This window comes from Triticum urartu, chromosome 3 (genome assembly GCF_003073215.2).
Source record: "Triticum urartu cultivar G1812 chromosome 3, Tu2.1, whole genome shotgun sequence".
Taxonomy (NCBI): domain Eukaryota; kingdom Viridiplantae; phylum Streptophyta; class Magnoliopsida; order Poales; family Poaceae; genus Triticum; species Triticum urartu.
The window spans coordinates 624,489,114-624,492,224 of NC_053024.1; the positions used below are offsets into that span (position 1 = coordinate 624,489,114).

Sequence of the window (3,111 nt, forward strand, 5' to 3'; positions counted from 1 at the left end):
CACCAGTGGGGCATCTTTTTCTCAATCTCCCAACCATCCCACATGAGGTGGAGGGCTACCTGAAATTTTCTCTGTGCCGCATGCAACTACCATCTGAGTGCGCTCCAAAAGGCAACCCCAAATTCCCAAATACGAAGATTGTGAGGCCAAATATGAAGGGCACCCCATAAATTATGGCGATTTGTAAAAAGCTGCTAGAGTGTTTTTTTGTTGTAAAAAATCGCCATATTGATAGTTATTATGGCGATTTGGCCAGACAACTCTGCTAGAGTTTTTTTCTTTGAGGGTATAACTCTCTAATAAATACAATAACAATATAACAAATGGAGACCTCAACTTTTTCCGAGCTAGTTTCTTAATTAGTGGTAGATATTTGGCCCAACGTAGTCGTTAATTCCAAGATCTGCTTTGTAACAGGGTCTCCTCATCACTCTGCATCGTTCGGCCATGTACTCGGGTTTTTTGTTTTATCTATAAAAGCAGGGTGAAAGCCTTTTCTTAGAGAGAGAGAGAGAGAGAGAGAGAGAGAGAGAGAGAGAGAGAGGAGATTTAACCCAAAAAGGATCCTCCAAAAGAAATTCTTGTGTTTTATATATTTAACACAAGATTTTACCCAAAATCAAGGGAGTAGAAAAGATATGAAGTGATCCACACAAGTGGGTCTCTCGATTCTACCGAGACGATCAATCTCCTAGCTCATAATTCAGGCAATGGCTGAATGGCAGCAGCCACTCCACCTAGCCCGAATTTAATTGGACCGCTAGCTTCCGTTTGACTAACCATTTCCACCGAGCATGAGGGAGACAAGGGACACATGCACTGTTGAATACTTGTCATGCAAGACATCATTTGCTCCACAAATTAAGCCACACAGGTACTCCCTCTTATTAAACAAGTCTGTTCACAATGTGAATTTGCCGACGATGCAAGCTAGATAATACGCCATGTCCTCTAATTAGTTCCAGAGCTTGCATGGTCATTCCTTCTACACCGAATAATTTGCGGTAAGATGGGATTACAGCAGTAGAATCAAGTCTTGCAAGCAATATCTCACCGGCGTGCGGTTATATGTAGAATTGTAGATATATACTCCTAGATTTGGATGGGCAGCTTCAATATAATGTTCTATAGGGGAGCTTGCACAAAATACTGATGAGAATATGTCAATATTACACGATCGATATAATCAAATATTTTCCAATATTTTCAACATCTATCTCACAAGTATACCGACCCTTAATTTCTTCACATATGAGTACTTCATTACCGCCTCACTCCTCTCTTCAGAACATACATTATATCTATGTATGTATATATAATAATTCTTCCAAACCAAATTGAAAGAAAGTAAAAAGGGACAAACTGACAAAAATAACAGCAAATTAGCCAAAAAAAATCATTGTAACTGTATATATAATTACGGCATGTAGAGAGCTTCCAATCCTTGGCAATCCGCGCTCCAGTCATGATCGGCAGCAAGGATTCCGTCATGGAGGCTGAGGGTGTCGTCAGGGAACGAATCAAGCGAGTCGTACTTGGGCTCCTCCCATGTCGACAAGCTCGGAACGATCGAGCACCACGACGAGAGGTTAGCGGCGGCACCGTCCGTGGGCAACCCCAACGAGTCGAAACAGCTCTGATCCATGGCGAAGTTGAGCTCGCCGAGCGCAGCTTGCACGCTCTCGTCGGTGCACAGCATGGTGGTTGCGGTAGCTGGGCTGGCCGTACAAGTTGGGTCGGCGCTGCTCACCGGTCGGGACCATTCGAGGAACCCGTCCGGGCTCGCGTCGAACTGCGCGGGCGCCAGAACGCCGGCGGGGCTCATGTCGCTGGAGGCGCTGAACGTGTCGAACGTCTCGTCGACGTGCCCACCGGCCGACTCCGGCGTGACGGAGCCGACAAGGCTACCGTCGCCGGCCGGTTGCTGGTTGTTCAGAAACTTGGAGTAGAGCATTGCGAGGTCGATGGACGAGCCGTCGGGCGCGGTGGGCACGTCGTGCATCACCTGGCCAGGGTTCGCCGGGTTGCCGACCATGCCTTCCAGGACCATGTCCGGCCGGAGCGGGCCGGGGAACCCTCCATGGCCGAACGTGGCGTCGCGGACGCCGGAGAAAGAGTCGGACGCCGACCGCACGGACGACTTCCCCCGGCGGTTCTTCCGGCATCCGCCGCCGACGGGCACGTTCCGGAGAGACCCACCCTTGGTCCAGTACCGGCGGCAGCCCTTGCAGAAGTAGCGCGGCTGGCTGAGGCTGTAGTTGTTGTAGTAGCAGAACTTGGTGTTGGGCGAGTCGCAGCGCGGGCAGTTGGGCGCCACCTCGGCGCCGGTGCTGTAGCGGCGGTCCACCAGCAGCGACGGCGGCCGCGGCACGTACGGCAGCATGGCCGCCTCGTGCGGGTGCGACGACAACATCCTCGTTCACAGATCCTTCTTCTGCAGCGATCGATCAGACTACGGCCAGCCGGGGAGCTATGCGGGCGATGTGAGAGGGATTGACCTGATCGGAGGACACGGTGGCCGGAGAAGAGATGGTGACTTGATCGGTGGGGGTGGGGGAGGAGGCCGGCGAGAGGGCAGTGGAGGGAGTGGCGGGGGTCTTATATGGATCGGCGGGGTGGGAGCTAATTACGCGGTGTGCATGTGCATGTGAGTTTGCGTTGCTTAGATTTGGGCCGAGTTGCAGTGTGGTATAGTGGAAATTCTCCGAGCTTTGATTTAGGGTTAAAGGAATTAGGCAGCTCCTAGTTAACCACCCCCAACAAACTGTGGCAGTGCAGTGGTGCAGCAGCAGGTGCCCTTTAGTGGCTACAGTACAGGCCTTGTTATCGCACGATGATGGACGCATCAACCACTGTTCAACGATCGATCAAAGGACGCTGCTGCTGCTGCAGGCTTTCACTGTTTCATGTAAAAATGTTGTACTCCAGACCGTGAATTTCTTGTTTCAGTCTAGTGGCTCGTGGTTACTACGGCGTGGTCGGTGTGGGAGTCTGGGAGAGCCGTATGAAGCTAGGGATCGATCGACGGAGGCCTGCCAGCGCGCGCACGGGCGTGGTGGGAGCGGCCGCTCCGTAGGCTGCCGGGGTAGGCCGTGCCGGCGGCAACCTCGC

At 52.0% G+C, this 3,111-nt stretch overlaps 1 protein-coding gene across 1 annotated transcript; it reads right to left on the minus strand.

Moving 5' to 3' along the window:
* Window positions 1-1,183: 1,183 nt before the first annotated feature.
* On the minus strand, window positions 1,184-2,716 carry LOC125548886 (dof zinc finger protein PBF-like). Its single transcript, XM_048712409.1, has one exon. The coding sequence runs from the start codon at window positions 2,411-2,413 to the stop codon at window positions 1,418-1,420; it is 996 nt and encodes a 331-aa protein (XP_048568366.1). The 5' UTR covers window positions 2,414-2,716; the 3' UTR covers window positions 1,184-1,417.
* Window positions 2,717-3,111: the final 395 nt, after the last annotated feature.